This window comes from Falco cherrug, chromosome 6 (assembly GCF_023634085.1).
Source record: "Falco cherrug isolate bFalChe1 chromosome 6, bFalChe1.pri, whole genome shotgun sequence".
NCBI lineage: Eukaryota > Metazoa > Chordata > Aves > Falconiformes > Falconidae > Falco > Falco cherrug.
This window is the reverse complement of record NC_073702.1, coordinates 18,666,354-18,685,957: the sequence shown is the minus strand read 5'-3', so window position 1 is coordinate 18,685,957 and position 19,604 is coordinate 18,666,354. Positions and strand designations below refer to the sequence as shown.

The 19,604-nt window shown below is 36.8% G+C and overlaps 1 protein-coding gene across 5 annotated transcripts in view; it reads left to right on the top strand.

Moving 5' to 3' along the window:
• Positions 1-19,604, top strand: part of TINAG (tubulointerstitial nephritis antigen) — a 50,652-nt gene that overhangs the window by 23,958 nt on the left and 7,090 nt on the right. For 3 of the 5 annotated variants that reach the window (XM_055713634.1, XM_055713633.1, XM_027809166.2), the window contains exons 7-9: positions 2,848-3,028; positions 3,494-3,539; positions 8,586-8,691. In XM_055713634.1, coding sequence (XP_055569609.1) covers positions 2,848-3,028; positions 3,494-3,539; positions 8,586-8,691 — 333 coding nt within the window. Of the gene's footprint in view, positions 1-2,847; positions 3,029-3,493; positions 3,545-8,585; positions 8,692-10,202; positions 19,406-19,604 lie in introns of those variants that run through there. The other 2 variants (XM_027809163.2, XM_027809167.2) reach the window with 2 other exon arrangements.

Sequence of the window (19,604 nt, the reverse complement as noted above, 5' to 3'; positions counted from 1 at the left end):
GAGGACCTAAGCAATGGCAGCCTAAAAACCTTGGATGGAGGATCCCTTTTCATGCAGGCAGAACTATTGCTTTTTGCAGCTTCCGGGTGTGCTGGTGTAGTTTGGGCAGAAAGAATTTAGTAAGCAAAAAGACATTCTTCTCAGGGTCCATTTTTCTACTATGTTAAATGCTAGTGTCTTATTCAAAGTAGTTGAAGCACGTATGTGCTTATCTTATAAAAATCCTAAGTATACATAGGCAAACATAACTATCCTCAATATTGTGTGGAAAATACAGTTTTCAGTTCTTCAGATTCAGAAAGTACAGTACAATTGGCAAGCTACTTGAATACATATCCTATTTATAGGGCTGCCCATTTTAAAATATTCTGCTTCACTGAACTATTTAATTATGCTCTTTAAAAGAAACCCTTTCATAGGCCTCCATGGCATAATCACAGAAATGTTTATATTGCTTCGGAAACATCTATGAGTATACTGTAGAAAACTAAGAGGTCCCAGGATCTCACAGAAAGGATAAAATAATAAGTGGAAGATTCAGTGTGCCTTTATTTGGGTATTTCAGATTGTTAGCAAGTGCATTTTAAATATATGTTTTGTTTCCTTCACTTTATTGAAATAAAAAGGATTCAGTTAGTCAAACAGTCAAAATGGCTGTACAATTCAGGATAAGTTGCTTGAAAGAAACAAACACTGCATGAAGCAGCAGTTCATTTGATGTATTGCCAGGGTAAAGAATTAGAACCTCTCCTTACCTTTCCTTGAAACCATGTCTTATTTTCATTGTCCCTCTACATTCTTGGGTGCAACGAGGGCTCTTAAATTGTGCTTCAAAGCTTATTTGATTTAGCATTCTGGAGATTTTCAAATCCAAAATTAACATGGATTTAAGTCTCAGGCGAGTTATCACAGCTCCTCCACGATCACTCCTCTGAACACATCAGTGTCAAATGCTTTTGAGTCTTTGAAGCCTGCAACTCGAAACATGTCAGACAGATGAAGCTTTTTTTTGTTATTCCAAGAGTTCTCTTTGTTTCATTCAAAGCAATAAATATGATTCATATATTTGATATTGCACATTTCCCCCATGATTCTTTTCATAGATGGATTTTTGTGGTTTTGAAATCTGTTAGAATAGAAGCTGCCCAGTGATTACTTGACGTAGTATTTTTAAATTAACGTATTTGTAGAATATAGAATTTAATTTACAAGTGTGAAAAATGAGTCATATTTCTTTTAGATAAATTCCAAAACCCTGAAGTAAAAAGTTTTAATGCAATTTTATAATAAGGGGTGAGAAAAATGTAACTGCTGTATCTGTGAGTGAAAGCTCTCTTAGCATCTAGGAAACACCTTGAGATAGATGCTTTGCTACAAAATTGCCAGGATGTTTTCAGGAGATGTAGAGACCAGACACATACCCATGTGATATCATGGCACAATCTGTCATTTTAGTTTCCTTGAGTGTCTCATTACTATCAATAACCGGGACCTGACAGAATCCTTGGGGCCTGAGCGCCCTGGGAGAGTCCCCAGCCTTTTGCACACACTGGATGCCACTTAACAAGTCACAAAGTTTGTCTTTGTCCTTCGGTCCACATTCACTTCCAGGCATAAACCTATCTTTCCTTTAAGGAAAGAATAGTCTGAATGTTACTTCAAAAGAGAAAAGCTGTAAAATCACAGTGAGTCCCACCTTTCTGGTACTTACCTGATCTCACCTTACCTGTTCTATGTTATATATTTTGTCAGTGTTTCGATCTGGACCAAGTCTTTCCTGACAGCATCACTCCAGATAATTTATTATTTTTATTTCCCTTTGTGAATCAAGATGGAGGAACCCAGTCACCAGCCCCTGTCTAAATACTTTCCCTAGTACTGATCTGTGGTTGCATTGGTCACTAACTTACCAAAAGCTCCGCGCTTAACATCTTCTGAGACTATGTTCTCACTTGTAGCTATCTCCCATGGATTCTAGTAGTAGAGGTTCAGTTAAGGGGGTACACTCCTTCCAGAAGCTTGTTAGTAGTACTATTGGCATTAATCAATAAGGGTTATACCTGTCTTGAGAAGAAGCACCACATTTACTCATATGCAAACAGGAAACCAATTATTTGTACCCAAAACTTTAAAAACAAGTATAGGATTTTTAATCACAACAAATGCTCACAGAAATGGGAGAAACTATTCTCTTTATATTGTCAGGAAAAATGAAAGGTCAGAGACTTTTTAGCTGAAGGAAATAAGAAGACCTGTAGCTTTTCACCAGCATTCTTTTAGAAAATGTAGATAAAACTAGAAAATGCTTTATTTCCCTTATATTTTTTCTGCTGCAAATATGCCCATTTCAGAGGACATTTTTGCTAAATGGATCCTGTTGACATCATTGGTAATTTATTGATCTTATTCAATGTGAATTTTAATGCATCATTAATGAGATGAATGTACTAGGTGACAAGTGTTAAAACATTTTCTACCCTACCTCTCTAGAGAAGGGTGGGGAGAGGACTACTGCAACTGAAACTTAATCATAAACATAGTGCCTACGAATCGAAGCAAACACCTTCTAGCTGAAGACATGAGACATTCACACCTTTGAAGATGGAGGGACTCTGTAAATATGACAGTTGTAAAATATTTAAAAGCTTGAAATAGAACTGCGAAAATGTTTAAGCAAGCTAACACATAGGTGTGGTGCTTAGAGACATGGTTTGGTGATGGGCTTGGCAGTCCTGGGTTAATGGTTGGACCTGAAGATCTTAAAGGTCTCTTCCAACCTAAATGATTCTATGATTCTATAATTCTATGATTCTTATCAACTTTTAATTTTTTTTAATATCTGAACAGGGTTGTATCCTATGCTTGTTATCCATCATTTTGGAACAATCACCTGGAGCTATCAGGTGCAAATCGCTGTTATGTGTCAAGTGAATATGGAAAAAACTATACAAATGGACCATGTCCCAATGCTTTAGAAGAATCCAATCGGTTATACCGGTGTGCCTCTCACTACAGGGTCTCCTCAAAAGTAAGTTCATGTTGTTGTTCATCCATTGTCTCATCTACTTTTCTGCTTTGGGGCTTGAAAATTATCTGGCATATGGAAATATGTTCACTTTACTTGAAGACTAGAGCTGTGCATTTTCCTTGATATGCCCTTGTATTTCCAGAAGAGTTTAAACTCTTTATAGTTTCTTAATCATCTCTTTAATGGTGCTGCTTTGTGATCCTATAGAATGTAGAGATAAAAAAGACAGTATGTAGTCATAACTGGGCATTAATGCTTCTTAAACATGTTTCTGAAGGTTTTGTTCACTTGGCGAACCAAATAATCTAAATATTCTCTGGCAGAAATACAAGTACAACGGTACATTTATACAGTAGGTGTGTGTGTGTATGTACACAACAATAAATTAGTATGGGGTTTAATTTTATTTAATAGAATATATTATCTTCCCTTGCTCTCTCTGCTGTTGCTCTCGCCTCCCTTCAGGAAACTGACATAATGAAAGAAATCATGGACAAAGGACCGGTGCAAGGTATGGTAAGTTTGGAAGATGTTAATATTACTATTCTTATTAAAAAAATTAAAGCGTGCAATGTCCTTGTATCAAAATATTAGAGAACACAAATTGCATTCCACAGTGAATAAAACAGACATAAGCACTATAATTCATCCTGGGATGTTTGGTGGGCTACTGCATCAGAGTCCATAGTAAGTAAAATGACCTTGAGCTGGACTTGTTGAAAATGTGCCTTTTTCCCATAACAGTTCTTTGCTCATTGATGAAATAGCAATTTGGGTCTGTGCAGGAGGAGTTGAATACTAGGCAAAGCTCGGCTCTGTAGGGCTGGGATTGATTCCCCTAATGACTGAAGCCAGCCCACCAAGCCTTCACTCCTCTGAAGGGAACGCTGCAGTATATGGGCCCTCTAGCAAACCGTTTAGTGCTGCAATACTCCCAGAATCTCCCCTTTCAGAGCCCAAATGCTCTTGTTGGTTGCAGAGGGCTATCAGTTTTGAATTTTTCTGCTGAGCCCTGCAATGAGGAACCATGGCCTCTTAGAGAAATTAAGAGACTTCGGCAGGGAGTGAGAAACTGCAAATGAGTGGTTTAGCCTGAATACTGTCCGTTTGCAGTCATGGATGGTGCTGGCAGCACCTGCAATTGCAGGTTCCTGCTCATACCCCAGGCCAGTGTCACTGGTTGAAGGGTGTGGGGTTTGGGGTCATGGGCAAGGTCACAGTGCAGGATGTCCTCCCCTCTTTGATGGATGGCTGATGCAAAACCAAAACATTTTACTTCAGAGGGCTTCTGCATTTATATAATTAATTATCATAACCTCCAATTTATTATTGAAATGGTCTTGATTATTAGATTTCATTCTTTTCAGTGCACCACGGAGTTAAAATTATTTCTTAAAGCTCTTTATGTGGTCAGTGCAATTAAGCTGAAGCTCAGACTTAACAAGATCAATATTATCAGTATTTTTTGCTCTGTCCAAGTTAATTTGCTCAAGGAAAATATTTTTTCCCTTGCTGCATTTGATCTAGAAGTGAACACAGTAGCTTCCATTGGTTTTAAGAAAGTAAAAAAAATAAGATGCTCATGATAAAATTTCAGACCTCTCTCTAATATTGTATTTGTAGTCCATGTATACGCAGTTTGCTTGCTTAATCTGTCAGTACTAAATCTTCCTCAAAAAATAATCTATAATCACCTATTTTTTAGGTTTTAACCACTCAATAATTCATACAATATTTTGAAGTGTCAATGCTTTTTTGAGAGAAAATGTGTCTCAGTTTAAGGTAATTCTGTATGTGGAAAAATCAAGATCTAATGAAAAGTATATAACCAAGTGCGTATATCACTGAGTGAAATCACTTTCCATTTATCTGTTGTTATAATGAGATTTTTAAATGAGTCACAGTTACAACGTAATAATTTGTCACTGATTCTTCTGTCTTCCTGTGCTACAGAGCATAATTCTAATTTTAAAAACATATCATACTATCTTTTTCCCCCAAAAAAATCCTGCCAATGATCTTCAGCTACTGAAAGAGATTTATCCATTATTCATTCAATTGTCGTTCCTCAAGAACTTACAAAGCACTTATGGCCAGTCTTATCTAATGTACTAAGTAATGTTTAATAGCTGAAAACATTCAAAATCCTTTCACGATCATGATGTAGAAAGTCAGCCTGTTTGATGAGGAATGTGCTTGGATTTTGGGGCGTATTTAAAGTTAAGAAAAATATATATTTTTGAACAATTGTGAAACAGTAGGTGTAGAAATGTAATAGAAAATGTTATACAGCTTTTGAGTCTGAATGACAAATTCTTTCTGACATACGTCATTGTTTTCTAAGGTACAGGAACTGAGCAATTAGCACTTTCAGATGGAAATGAAGAAACACTTGTTTTTTAAAAAATCAGTTTTGAAATAAACATAGTGAAGTTTCATTAATGCTTTGAAAACATTCAAATGGACAATCTAATATTGCCCATTCATCTTTGTTTTTTTAAATGGACTTTAGGAAATACTCTGATAGTTACAGTGCTGACATAGGAAAATAATCCTTACTGTCACATTAGTCAGTCCCAATCAAAAGAAGAAAAGCTAACACATTAGTGCAATATATCTAAGTTTTGACCCTACATAACATTTCAGCTATCATGATCTTGGATAAAAAGTATTTGATTTGCTGACACAAGAAAAAGATCTGGAGAAAGTACTACCCTACATTAATGTGCAGTGCTACACTTAGTTCCTTTTCTAGCAACTACTTTATATCTTCATATGTCTTAGAGACACAGTTTCTTATTTAGGAATGTTATGCAGAGGAATCTATACTGGAATGAATCTTATAATCCGCTGCATTTATATGCATAGATATGACAGCTCAGCATGACCAAAGTAGCTCATGCATACGCTAAAGTCAACTTTATGAAAATCACTACCTCTGGTGATTAATTAATAATTAATCCATTCATTTTGGAAAATGCAAAGTCTCTTCTACGTAGGAGGGAACAAAGTTGGCTAGTAGACTGAGGTCATCTCATCCTCTGTCCATATTAGGACAAAGTCACTGAATAAATAAAAATATCTCGGTGCTTGATTTTTAATTATCATCTCTTTGTCCACTCTACAGTTCATACACCCAGCTCACTTAGCTCCAAAGACTGTATCATTACTTAGCTCCTGATTGCAGTGTATATACATACAGATATACATAAGTATATATATTTACTTCTATATATACATACATATAAACACACATACACTAAACGTAGATCTAACACATAATCATGGATAACATTCTCTAATGTAGACTAAAGTTATTCTGGAATTACATGGCAAAATTTTATATTTAATTTCTGTGGCAATAATTTAGGTATGATGTTTCTTCGCAGAGCCAAGAACATGTGTTTGATTTAGAACTGCTCATAAAGAATAGGTTTCTGAAACTGAACATATGGACCTTGATTTCAAAGAACTATGGGATTTAGAAATGAAACTACCTTCTCCTGGCCCAGGCTGATGATGAATGATATCTTCTAACCTCAGACCTCCAGTGGGAGAAGTGAATTTTGCAGTCCTTACACTCAGCCCTCCAGTGGGAGAAGTGAATTTTGCAGTCCTTACACTCAGCCCTCCAGTGGGAGAAGTGAATTTTGCAGTCCTTACACTCAGCCCTGTTTCTTTGCCTCCCTTTGGCCACGGTATCAAAACAAGATCCAGGGAAGCCTCTACAGTAATTTTTGGAATGACTCATCCCTTTCACTTCTTTGACACTCTCACCCGGACTAATGCCAATGGAAGTCTTCTTTCCCCTTTCTGTTCCTTTGCACTGCTTTAAAGCTTTCCCTCCACAGGCTCCTCTGCAGCTCAGAAACCTCAACAGCTGGTATTTTACATAGTGGTACAGGGACATCCGCAGGAGTTAAACTCCTGGCTCTGTACACTGGTAAGCCTGGGGGCAGAGGGAGGGAGGCAGCCTATGCAGGGAGCTGTAATGGAGTCCTGAGCTTGCAGCTAGAAGTCAAGAAAAAAGTTTATGTGATTTTCCACTTGGTCTGTTGCTGTCAATATGTGAGAGCTCTGGTTCTGCAGGCAGCTCGGCAGAAGCTGTAACATTATTAATTCAAAACATTTACATTTTTTCTGATTTAACTGATATAGCTCTCCCCAGACCTGCCCCTTATGTAGCATCATGGCTGCTTATTCCCCATGCACTGCTATCAGCATACATTTTTTATGTGAGTGACCTCATTAGCAAAGTATATTTTTAGACAGATTTCCTGGGCAAATGGGCTCATTTGCCCATGTTTTGAGCTGTTCTCTTTCATCCCCTAAAATTTGTGAATGTTTTCTGTTTTCAGCCAAGTACGGTAGAGATCAAGAGGTTGTAAAGTTAATTTCTGTCAAGTTTATGAAAATATTCAGGTAGGAGAAAGAAATTGGAAAGTGTGCCCGACAGAAAATACTGCAACATGAGCTAACCTGACTGGATACCACAGATCTATATCAGGCGCATATGTTATAAATGCTCCAACAACATACAAGTGGTCACTGAAACTTGTATTTTATGGGACTCCCAAGGTGCAAGACTTTAGGAAACTGGATTTCACTAATTCTTATGTTCCAAGTAGTGTAGCAGTCTAAGACCATCAAAATCATAGGGTAAAAGTAAGTTGGAGTTAAGCTTGTATTTAATGCGTCTGATTCACTGGAATCTGAAGGTAATGTAGACCTAGAAAGTATTTTCATTTCTCTGGATCTGGTAGCCTATCATATAGTAAAGCAAATGGTATTAAGGTGGTAGAAAAAATGTGGAAAAGAAACCCAAAACATTTTTTTTTTTTTTTAAAGAGATTTTTATTCACAGGAAATAATGAATAGTCATAAAATGCATATTGTAGTCTTCATTTCCTTGCACAAAATTTCCAGTTCATCATCTCCTTGGCCTTTTTTTTTATTCACACAATGCCTTCCCCACCCCTACCCACCCCCCCCACCCCCCGCCTTTTAGCTGAAAGTAAAAATTAACAAATATAAACAATCTAGTTTTCCACAAGGAGTGGACTGTGTACTTAATGAACTCTATCTGAGTTTTGGAAAAAGGCATACGTATCACTCCACCATATTTCACAGGATATACATTGTCTGTTAAATGCTTTTCTTGAATATGCAGATGCTTGTCAGAACAGAGCATTTTATACATGAATCTTGAGGAGATTTATTTATTGAATTGAATTTCATTGTAATTGAGAAAACTTATGTAAGCCTACACCAGGCAATATTTCTTCTTACTGTATTGGAAGAAGTCCATGTTAGGGAGTTTTTATGACAGAGAAACCCAATTAACTTGTCAAGAGACCTTTGAGAGAACTCTATTGGAATATTTCCTTTGGTTCACTCACATCAGGGACTTCTGAGCAATTAGTGAATTCAAGTGTAATTATGAAGCACACTTATACGGTCCAAGAGACAACAAAAACATTATTGGTAAAACACAAGGAGCAAACAAGAACAGAAGCAATATTTGCTGACTGTGCTGATTTTTCCTATTGTTTTTTAGCTATAATGAAAGTGTATGAAGATTTTTTCCTTTACAAAGAGGGAATCTATAGACGTACCCAGAAAGCAGGATCTAAATGGAAAACTCATTCAGTCAAAATCCTTGGGTGAGTAAAGCACATTCTTTTACCCTTTTCTTCTGCCAGTCATGAATGAGGTAAAATGTCAATGACCAATTTGGAGCCCAAAGGTTTCAGTGTCAGAAGTGGAGCACTGTTAGCTCCCAACGTAAAGTGGTTGTTGTTTCGTTTTCATATATCTATCTAAGAATCTTAGAGAACATCCGAAATGGGTATAGAAACTGTCATCTTTTAATCTACTCTAACATTTGCTCTAAAACTTAAAATATACGGGTTTATGGAATAAAATGGTTTTTGAGTATTCACAAATACATGTCAAGTTGTGAACAAAACTGACATAATTTCCTTCAAACATGTTATGAACTGAATGCAAATGAAAACATAAAAATTGACAGTGGCCTCCTAATTAAGAAGCACAGCTTACTGGCACAGCAGTCTGGCTTTCTGTGCCCCAAGCAGAAATTAACTGCTGCTGGGATGCTGCTTTTGTTTGTGATACATAAGGAATACACACTCAGAACTGAAACTGCTGCAGAAGAGTGTGTATGATACACTAGTGGATTTCTCTTCAAACATAGACCAGTGCCACTACATTAAGATGGCAAGTATCTAATAATACATACACTCAAATTACAGAATGCACCACAGGGCTTTGTTCTTTGACATGGAAGGAATATGCAAGGTATATATAACCGGTAGGGTAACATCAGACTTACATAGCTAACATTAAAATGTCTGAGTTATACTAGAGGAATCCCAATTGTAATGTCATCATAAAATAGCTTAAAAACAAAAATGACCGTCTGACTGGTACATAATATTTATAGTAAGGTAGTATCTTCAGAATGTCTTGCATATGTATGTTTGTGTATGTGTACACATACTTATACATGGATCTGTGTGTATATGCACATACAATTACAGCTCTTAATGACACCTGAATGAAAATAAGCTAAAGAGGCACAATTAAACTGCAAATGGCAAGTTGGACTAAGGAAGACAAATTGGTCAGTTTGGTAATTTTCACTTTTTCAGCTGCACTGTTATTTTAAGGACACAAATGACTGAAAAATCATTTCCATGTGAAACTCATCTTTATATCGAGATCTCTTAATAAAAGTAGACTGGATTCACATCAAACATGAACTTGGTAGCAGATTTATCTCTCAGGTCTATACATTTAAGCTAGACTTGCTGAACAGTCAAGCCTATTCTATAGCAGATTGTCTGTAAAATTGGTGCATGTTTTCTTTTAATCTTTTCCTTCTATTCCTTTGGCTTTCTTATTTCCACCTAGGAAAAGATAACAGAAAAGAAATGTAGTGTCCATACATAAAGAAAACATGAGGCAGATTTGTTAACAATATAAAGATGCCGAAGTTTATTCAGTGTAGGGGAAGTACATTGGCTTAGACAGCTATGGTTCTAGTTCAAATACATCTCTCTTCACAGTTAGGCATAGTGAAGTAAAATATCCCTCATTAATGTTTGCAGCCTGTTCAGACAACTCTCAGACTCTTTCCTCTGCATTGTTTCAGTATCAGTGACAAGCTACAATATCTGATTCCTACCTTCACTCAAAAGGCTATATCTGCTGATCCCCTGACAGTGAGAAATTCAGAAAGACCATAAAAGCCCAAGTCTTTGGCTACAATCAAACCTATGGACTGTCATCTTATGGCTTGAAGAGGACAAGAATGTTTTTTTAAAAAAGTATTTGATACTATTTAATGAACAAGATAGATTTTTAGATGTTTGGCAGGTGCTCAGAATGACAAAGGGTTTTCATAAGAGGACTTTGAGAGATGTATGTTAACTGGAAACACATTTTCCCTCTATTTTTATCAATGATTCAGTGGAAACTTCAGATTCGATAGTGCAGCAGATTAAATGGCATTGAAACATCTATGCCCCAAACAAATACTGGTTAAATGTTACTTAACACAAAAAGCCATGCTAATGGGGACAAAACTGACATGTGAGGCAAGAAACTTGTGTTTTAGTGTGGAGGTGATAGCCAGACAGAGCAACAGCACTCTGAAATGCAATACACAATTAAATGACTCACCTGTGTGAAGTCCAAAAGCTTAAAAAAGATACCAGTGACTGCTGTTCATGATATTTCAGGTTTTGGCTTTGAAGACACTGTCTTCAAATACCTTCCAAGTCTTGCCATCACTCAAGCTTGGACTCAGAATTACAACAACCAAGCAACATCTTAAAACGCCAAAAGTCATGACCCAATTTTTTTTCTTCCTGACTAAAGAAACCCTGAGTTGAGTTCATTTTTTCTTTCATGGGGGAAAATAATCTACTTTATTATTTTCAGACAATCAGCATCAGATATTATAGTTTAAAAGTTAAACAGCACCCAAAAATATTTTACAGCAGAGAGAAATACATTAGAAGATCACGGGGAAAAGAGACACAGTGTCAGATGGTTCATGCAGTTAAATCTGTGAGACTGTCTCCCATACAATTTTTTATGGTAGATTTGTAGGAATGATTTAGCTATTGAATCACTGATAATTTGACTCATCTCTCATGCTAAAAAGTCCAGACAAAACCATAGTTGCAAATTCCGGCACCTATATTCTAAGTTTTGTCTCGCAGAGAACACTGGTCAGTGACCCTAACAACCTTCTTATTAATAAAGGATGAAAAACTAAATTTTTGTCTAACTGAGAAGATGAAAATCCTAGTCTTTGAAATGTACTAGGATTTTGTGTTACAGCATTAAGAATAGGACATAACCTGCAATAGTTACACGTTTTTTTTGTCTGGTGGCGTTATGACAGTTATATGACCAAGTCCAGGGAAGAAAGGGAGATGAAGAGTTTCAGATCACATGTATTTCTGTCCCCCTCTGTTTTTGTCTGGAGTAGGATGTGCTGTGAGCCTTTTACAAAAACAGACCTTTGATATTAAAATAAATGAGGTGAAGGTGACAGGGACTGAGTAATCTTTGTATCCTGTTGCTGTGTATATATAGTATATGGGAAGACAATATTTTTGCCCGAGAGATTTCATCATTTGTTTGGCCAGTGTGGTGACAACAAAATCGCAATTCTTATGTAGAAAACATAGTATTAGAGAGAGAAATGAGTCCAGTTTGTTAGCACAGACTGTGGTCAGTACTTAGATGGGATGTGTTATCTTCAGAAGGTATTCCTGTCTTGATAGTAGAGAGTGGTCCTTTTCCTAATCCATGTGTCTTGGTTCCCTAAAGTTGGATTGAATAGATTTGGACACCAACTCTTGTTTGATCACTGGCATTTTTTTCAGGGATGGAAAGGGTCAGAAATATCAGATTAAATGTATAACTGCAGAAATCCCATTATTTATGTGCCCTGGCAGCCAAGAGGCCATACCTAGGGTGTGTCTAACATGATAGGATCAGCTGTTCAAACGGTGCTTATCCAGATGTGTCCAACATTGGTGTGGTCTCACCTTGAATAGTGTGTGCAGTTCTGGGCCCTTCACATCAGAAGGATGTGAAGGTCCTCGAATGCATCCACAGGAGGGCAACAAAGCTGGTGACAGAGCTGGAAGGAATGTCCTGTGAGGAGTGACTAAGAGCTCTGGGTTTGTCTAGTTTGGAGAAAATGAGGGTGAAGGGTGACTCTCATTGCTCTCTGCAGCTTCTTGACAAGGGGATGTAGAGAGGGAGGTACAGAGCTCTTCTCCCTGGCATCTAGAAGGATGCATGGGAATAGTTCAAAGCTGCACCAGAGGACATTTACACTGGACATCAGGAAGCATCACTTTACCGAGAAGTTGGTCAGACACTGGAACAGGCTTCCTAGAGAGGTGGTTGATGCCCCAAGCCTGTCAGTGTTTAAAAGGCATTTGGACAATGCCCTTAACAATATGCTTTACCTTTTGTTCAGCCCTGAATTGGTCAGGCAGCTGGACTAGCTGATCATTGTAGGCCCCTTCCAACTGCAATATTCAATTCTAAGTTTATGTTGTGGTTGTATTGGAGGTTATATAAGGTTTTCTGGTTATCTTATTTGACCTTAAGATCCTTGTGAATGCAGAAATTAACAGAAATGAAAATATTTAAAAACCCAAGAAATTTAGGAAAAAAATGGACAAAGCACACTATGAGTGAAGACCAAAACCTTAAAACCAGAATATGTATATTTCTTTTGTGCATCCTCTATGCTTGCTGCTTTTTAACAAATTCATTGTTTCTGTTTGTGAGGATAGGATGTGACACAATCCTATCTTGAATGCACCCCCACTCTAGAAAGACAGGGAGCAGCTATTGCAAACCAACCAACCAACCAACCAGAGACAAAACTTAGCTTTATTCCTGTAAATCTGGGAGTTTTGCCAGTGATGTCAGTGAATCCAACATTCAACCTACAAACTATAAATCAGAAAACGCAACTGTGAGTTGAAATGATTGGCAAAAAATTGGCAAGAATTATTTAATATTGTTTTTCTGTTTGTGTATATTTTATTGGTAGATGAGGACTGTCAGTATGTATGTAAGGAGTCTGTTCTAGATACAAATTTTCAAATGGCAGAAGTTGGAGATATGATGGAGAATGCTGATTCCTAGAGAATGGTGTTCAGTAAACAGTTTAACTGCCCGGTTAAAGCAAAGCACTGACTTCCACTAACATCAACAGATCTGCAGGAATTAATAGCTTGAGATCTGACACCCGTCATTCTTCTTTACTTTTAAAGCCTTACTTTTTAGTTGATTTCTTCAGTCTTAAGGAGTCAGTTTGTATAATATTATTTAGCACACTCTTCAGATGTCTTTGTTGTATTTGCTGTCAAAAGCATTTTACCTACAAAGCCAAATGTAAGCATGCTGGAATCTAGTTTTTGTTCTCCTACAAAACACCTCAGTTTTGAAGCCACTGCTGATAACCCTTTTTATTGTGTTAAGTTGTATTTCTAGCTGGTTTATGGTTTTATTTAATGATATTTCATTACTGACATCTATGTTTTTTTCTGAAAATTTTCTTCAGACTTGTAAAGTTCACCTTCATTGTACTGTTACAGGAAAAAAGAAACTAGGAAATGTTCAAACAGAACCAATTTCCATTCTGTGGAAGAATACTGAAGCAATCTGCATATTCTAGTTTTTTAACTGTCGGGAAGTGTTGTGCATTCAGGGCTTACTCCTACAGAGTTAATATTAAGGGAAAGTTATTATTGAAAAGGACAGCTCAGGTGCCTCTACTATACAAAACTGGACACAAAATTACAAAAATCCTTTTATGGAAGCACTCAAGTACTCATCCGTTTATCTGAAGGAGCAGCAGAATTCTCGTTGCAGAGTCAGCTGGAGGTGGTTTCCGTTGACTAAATGGAAATACCTTGCTTACTTTTTCTCCTGAAGGGGACTGAATGCAATTTGGAGAAATTACTTCTTTTTATTCAAGTTTATTTTTGATTGAAGGTCATGATGGTTTCTTTGGGAGAAACTAAGTGTTGTATTTCTAACAGAATATTTTTTCAGACAGAAGAAACCTCCCTTTTTAAAAGTATGTTTTGCTAATTAATAGGCAGACCTTCTCCTTAATGATTACTTAAAATCTTTTCTTTTTCTCTTAATAAAAATGGAAATTTTGGAGAGGGTAAGGTTGAAAGCTTTTACTAAAAATACCAAATGCGGGGACATTAGTGGTCTAAAGAGTTGTAAAAATAATGCTAATAGATTCCCTGTCTCTGTGAGTAATGAGGTCTAGCATCTGTTTGCTTTTGAAATGTCATTAATTTGGAGTAAATATCAAGCTGGAATAATCACAAAAGCAAGAGACAAAAAAGTGCTATTAGATTATTTTGGTCATCTTCCAGAAAATGTAATATTGAATGGATGTCGTCCAAGAATGTGTCAACTCACTTATAAGTCTTTCTCATTTCCACTTGGGAACTAATTCCACTGGGAGTTAAACTACTTCACTGCTGGGGTATTTTTTCTTGGTATTTTCTTTCCTGGACTTCTTCCCCCTATACTATCTATAGCCAAAGGTATGACACAATTTTCTCTTTCTGCTTGACGTTTGAGCCCTACACACATTTAGGTCTTTAGTGTCTATACATATTGACTACTACTTTTCTCAATTTGTCACACGAATACCCTTTTCTGTTGCTTTTTTATTCCTAGCTGTGACCTACCGGATTTAGCGTAGTGTTCCAGTCATACAGTGTATAATTCTTTACCCAAAACATGCACGATCTTGCCTGCTTTTAATCCCAGCTGCTCAGGTTTTCTTTCTGTTAACATGAAGCAGAGTCCATGCCTGACTTGCTGCTCACTATCGCATCTACTAGCTTCCAAGGCCTCGGCTTCCCTGGAGACACTGGAAATCTCTGATTACTTTCAACAAGGTTGAGATGTCATTAGTTAGCAACACATAGTTTTGATAGGTCTACTTTAGGTAATTAATACCTTGGCTGCATAAGCTACAGGATCTCAGGAACAAGAACTGTCATAGAAAGAAAAACAACTGCAGGAGAAGATACAACATTGACTGTATTAAAGGAATGGTATCAGCTGACAGCTCTGGAAGTGTCATAGTCTTTTATGAAGGAGTGACAATCATTTATTAATTCCCATTGATTTTAATTTATAGTCAAAATATTGATGCATCTCAGATTCATGAATAGATTTCCATTTCTTTTCTTTAAAGACTACTTTGTAAAAGCAGATAATGGCAGGAGGATTTGCTCTACTACTAAATCATTTTCACTCACAATGCCTGGCACAAAAGGATTCTATTCCATGGTGAAGACTCCAAGCCACAGCTGTTTTACAGGGAAAATTAACTGAAGTGTCATTTACCCTTCCGATCTGTTGGTCCCTAGACCAGCTCTTGCTCCAAGCCATGAGGGGACATAAAATGCATCCCAGATTAGTTTAACAACCTTTTCAGTGCAATAAATTCCTGGTTTAATTTTGTTCAACCAAACTGTAGCATCTATGATTTTGTGCTATATTGTGACAAACCAATATGTATCAGAACTGTAATTTCCATGTTGCTTATTACCATAATTTTACCCTGTTCTCTAAACTCTTTAATTTTATGCCTGATGGTTTAAGTTGGGCAGAATCCAAGTCCTTCAGTCAGTAATGTCTTAATCTTCCTCATCATTTCTTCTGAAGTGATGTGTTACAGTTGTGTAATTCTGGAAACGATACTATTATCTGCTGATTCCTACTCTGACACTTTATTCACTGTGTATTTCCTAATAATTTCCAGTCTTCTCCTTTGCCTATCTCATGCTTCAGTAGGCAATTCATTACGCTAGGATTCAATTTAAGATTCAGACAGGTGTGATGTGCTAGACATCCAAATTGTCATCACAGAAATAATAATCTAGTCAGTAAAGTCGGTAGAGACTGCAGAGCAACTCAGATACAACTGCTCATGGATCCATTAGTGGTCCCCACACAAATATTTGGTGCTACCAGCAGTGGGAAGAGCTTCCCACCTGGCTGTGTCTCCAAAAGGATGTGGATATCTCATAGGTCCTCTGTCATGTCAGCCAGAAACATGGATGTCTCAGGCACTCTAAGGCATCTGAAATAGCCCTAGACACCTGCATTTAGGCAAGTGAATGGATCCCAATACTCTGTATGCTACTGTGGGACACATACATTTAGATTTCTTAATCTTGAGCTAAATCCCACAGTGTTTTACTGTGAGGAAAAAGCTAGATTCCAATGCTGACATTGGCACTATTATCCTTAATGTTAATGTACTGCTTAAATCTCAGAAGAAAGCAGTAAAACAGTAGTACAATGTATTAACTACATTTTGAAAATAGTGTAAAGAAACTATTATGTAATCTATTTTTCCAGAGGATACCCAAAGCAAAAATTTGCATTGATTGATAATATCCTTGTACTACTGGTACTTTTCAGAATCTGTACAGATCTTTCACTTTTATGGGGCAAAAGTGGGTGGCATGGGCTTCACTTCTAAACCCCAATTGCTTATTTAGCTCCTTCAGGATTATATTTGAAATTACTCAATTTTTTTTCAATTTTGGTTCTGAAGATTTTGAGGGACACATCAACAGTTTCTCTGAGCTGCTACTCTGCAGAGAAAATGTGATCTGGAATGCTAGCACTGACCACAGTTATCAATAACATACCAGGTTGCTTTTTACTCCCATTGTGTCTTCCATGAGGGCTCTTTCTAAATTTATTAATGAACAAACTTTTGCAACTAATGTCTATTTTAAATATGAAATAAGTAAAGAAGTTACATCTCAAAGATTACCCAGATTCAGGAAAAGATATTTGTACAGGGTCCTGTCTATGTAGGAAAACATACAGGACACAAACTCCATTGGAACAAGACTGTTTTTTAAATTGTTGAAATAAGATGCCATCCAGTTTCCATTCAGCCTAGGGGATGACTAAGAGTTTTAGAAGGTTAACATTTCCTCTGAATTTATTTTCAGATTACTATTATCTGACCATTTTAACAAATTCTTCTCAGTCAGTCTTTGTTCATATTTCAAGGAGCAAGCAAAATGGTAGTTAAAATTCAAGATGAATTTAATATTATTCATTTATATCATTTATTTCTTTATAACTCAGAAAAACAACCCTCAGGTGCCTGGTTTAGCAACAGGAAAGATATTTAAAGATTTGTTTTCTCTGAGGAATCTAAACTTAAATTAAGCTTAAAGCAGAAACTGTGCTTGGATGCTATAATACATTTGATAGGTTGTAACTAAGGGATACAATGCAGAATTAATTTTTTCTATCAGTAAGGCTAAAGTAGTTTTCATTATAGGCAGGAAAAGGGAAAAAGAAATTGCAAAGGTCAAATGCAATACTTATGCTGAGAAATCCCTTTTACAAAACAGGAATCTATTTTAAAAAATATGTTCTCCTTTTCTAAAAACACTACTGCAAGAACACTTTCACTTACAAGTTTTTGAAAGAATTACTTCCTCTTTAGAAGGTATATTAGTATGAATAAGGCAAGAAAATCCCAGAAATGCTCTTGATGGAGCTGGCGTTCATTATTCCCAGAGGCAAGATGTCAAATCAAACTGGCATGTGGCTACAAACACTGCATCATTGAACAATGTATATAGAATGTGGTTGAAAAAACAACAGCTGTTTCCATTACAGCTGAGCGCTTTTTCAGACTGAGAAGAGTGTTAGCCTGGGAGAAATGAGAACTGGTGAATCTCAGCCAGTCTTTGGAATAAGCCTGAACAAACTATGCCATGTTTTAGGAAAGGCTTGGTAAATAGACCTAGGACCTCGTGCCACAGTTGCTGCCAGTAAAGATCAGCACCTATGGAGATGACAGTCCATTCCACATTTCCTGCTGTCCTGCTTCTGATTCACACACCAACCCCAAGACTGGTTTGGATCAGTAAACAGTAAATCAACCTTATCTGCTCTTTACACTGCAGCCATTAAAAAAACCTGGCAAAATCACTTGCCCCATCACAATCTTTACTTAGCTTTTTAACTGTTCAGTAATTTAACCATTACAGAAAATCTATACATTGAATACAAAATTTAGTAATTCATAGAGCTGTGGACTACTTGAGGCTGGAAGTTGTTTGGCCCAACTCTCCTCACCCTAAATTGGCAGGGCCATTTTAGATCAAGTTGATTAGGTCATTGAATACTTTAGCTTAGGAGGGATCTCTGAAGGTCATCTAGTTTAATTCCCCAGCTCTAAGCAGAGCCATCTTCATATTTAAGGTTCATAGAGCTTCTCAGGTTGAGTTTTAGATACCTCTGAGGACAAATAGTCCACAACCACTCAGTTCAGCAGTACCTAAACACTCTTGTAAAACCCTTTTTTCCTTATGTCCAGCTGCAATTCCCCGTGCTGAAAACTCTGACCATTGGCTGCGCACATATCAGGAATTTGCTCTATCTTCTCTATATCTGCCCTTTGTATAGCACGAGACAACAAGCAGACCTCCCCTGAACTACCTCTCCTGAGAGCTGAGCAAAGCCAGCTCCCTCAGCCTTTCCTGGTACATCACGTACTCCAGATCCCAAGCATCTCAGTGGACTCCTGCTGGTTTTGTTTCAGCCTGTTAATGTCTTTCCTGTATGAGGAAGCCCTAAACTGGGCACAGTGTTCTGGACACAGAATGGCAGGTCCTGAATATAAAGTATTAGTCACTTTTCTTGACCTGCTTGCTGCACCCCTGTATACTTCAATATATTTTAATTCAGAGTATTTGAATGAATGTCTAGGGGCATGGATTACTAAGTAAGCAGCTTTTCTTTCTAAACTGTACGATAAAATACATACATCAAGCACCTCTATTTTTGTGACTTGGATGGAACAAAACCTGGGAAATCAAATTCATGGATATGTTATAGTCAAGAATAAAAAAGAATCCAGTTCCATTTTGGTTTCTAGGTTTACTTCCATTTAGAAACGTGTCTGAGAATCCATAAATTCCTATCAAGGTATGAAACTAGAAGTTAACTTTTTTTTAGAAAATAACAAGTGTTAGAGAAATATTTAATTACAGAAATGTAAGTCTGTGGGAACTGGTCATCATCCTGCTCAAACAAGTGGGAGAGATAATGTGTAGTACTGAATGTAGGAATAGATTAATATAAATTCAAGGCAATTTTCTTTGTCTCTAAGACTCATGTGAATATTGGACTTTCACACTGCAGCTGATGTAATTTTTTTTAGTAAAATGATCACAAGGAAAGAAGTAAATCTGAATCTGATATGAAATCAGATAGCCTGTTTTATCTTTTTTTTTTTTTAATTTACAATCATGACAGATTGTATCTGAAATATATCTGGCAAAGAAAAGGCAAAGATTATTAATAGTCCCTGAAATTTCACATGGTAATTCAAGGAAAAAGCATTATAGGGCCTTTTAAAAAAAACAACAATTACATTCAGTGGTCATTATGACCAATATTCTTTTTATGATTCCTTGCATTTAATGAGTTGTAG